Source organism: Pteropus alecto, unplaced genomic scaffold (genome assembly GCF_000325575.1).
Source record: "Pteropus alecto unplaced genomic scaffold, ASM32557v1 scaffold106, whole genome shotgun sequence".
Lineage (NCBI taxonomy): Eukaryota > Metazoa > Chordata > Mammalia > Chiroptera > Pteropodidae > Pteropus > Pteropus alecto.
This window is the reverse complement of record NW_006442103.1, coordinates 13,572,235-13,573,621: the sequence shown is the minus strand read 5'-3', so window position 1 is coordinate 13,573,621 and position 1,387 is coordinate 13,572,235. Positions and strand designations below refer to the sequence as shown.

At 35.5% G+C, this 1,387-nt stretch overlaps 1 protein-coding gene across 2 annotated transcripts in view; it reads left to right on the top strand.

Annotated features, from left to right (window-relative positions):
* Positions 1-1,000: 1,000 nt before the first annotated feature.
* DENND2C (DENN domain containing 2C) overlaps positions 1,001-1,387 on the top strand; it is a 34,665-nt gene continuing 34,278 nt past the window's right edge. For both annotated transcript variants that reach the window (XM_015595436.2, XM_025038512.1), the window contains exon 1: positions 1,001-1,387. This exon is cut by the window's right edge and continues 618 nt beyond it. In XM_015595436.2, the coding sequence (XP_015450922.1) occupies positions 1,194-1,387 (194 nt within the window). In that variant the 5' untranslated portion in view covers positions 1,001-1,193.

The following is a 1,387-nucleotide window of genomic DNA, read 5'->3' as shown; positions in this document are numbered from 1 at the left end:
TATAATAAATTTTGTGTGTGCACTGTGTGAGTGTATCAGTTTTGGTCAGCTACACTCACGGAGCTGGGCCAAGATATTTTCCTGCATGTTAATCAAGGCCACACAGACAAAGCTCAAGGAAGGATGACCACTGCCTCAGGAAGTTTTGAATCAGTTGCTATTTATAACCAGAATACAGTAGAAGTCGAGACCAGGTCTTCACTCAGTTCATAGGAAAAGTCCTCTGCCAAATTTTATATTTGAGGAAATAGTTTACGGACTTATATGAGTGAAGCCTCTATGTGAAAGGAAGGAATATGACAATGACTGTAAGTATTTTTGCTGATTTGGGTCAAGGGTGTGGTGACAGAGATGTGGAAAGTTCAGTCAGTGACATAATAGGTTATTACATTCTAAAGCAGGTGATAGTTAATGGCACTTTGGATTCACTTTAGCATTGTGCGTATGGAATTCTGTGTTCCTAATAGTAACGTTGAAATACGGGTGCGTGATGGGCTAATATTATCTCTCGACATAGGGCAAGAGGAGGAGAATTGCTATTGGTGTGTTTCTAGACTAACTGGTTCTTCCCCTGGATCTATACATAAACCTTTTGATTATATGAGATATATTTCTGTACATGTGTGCTTGTTATAATAGTCTATTGATCCTTGTTTCTTTAAAAGGTTTCATGAAGAATTGATTTATTATAAAGTAATATTGTATACTACTGTGTGTAATCTCTTATAAAACCTCATTCTACCTAACTTCAGGAAATTAAATATAGTAGAACATAAAAGCTGACAATTTGAGGAATACCACAAGTAATATTTTCTTTGTATCAGTATATCACCATCTTAGGATCACCTTTGTGGAGCTGAATTACTTAATGGCTGATAGGTACATTTTTTACATGTGCAGTGTAAATGAATTATTTAGGGATAGGTGGGCAATGTTTTAGTAAAGTTTAAATTAGAAGATTATAAAACCGTGTTAACATGTTCTCGTCTTGTTTTAATAGGATTATTCAAGATAAAGTTGCAGCCATTTTCAAGAAGGATCAATGATCAGAATTTTTCTTTTTACAAAGAGATTTCCGAGTCAAAGATGAAAAGAAAATGCTGGAATTATTTGGATTCTAACTGACAGGATAAAGAACACGGTATTTCACAGTTACTTGTAATGGGACCTTGGTAAAATTCATCACTCTTGTTATGCACCCAACTGGGAACATGGATGTTGGTTTTTCCCGTTCTACTGTTCAGACACTATCAAGGAGCCACTGCAAAAACATCAAACAAAAAATTTCTCAGTGGGAAGGAAGAACTAATGGTATATCTAATCCAGATAAGTGGCACTCAAAGGACTTTGGAGTGAGATATAATAATTGTCATCAGGAAATTCTGAA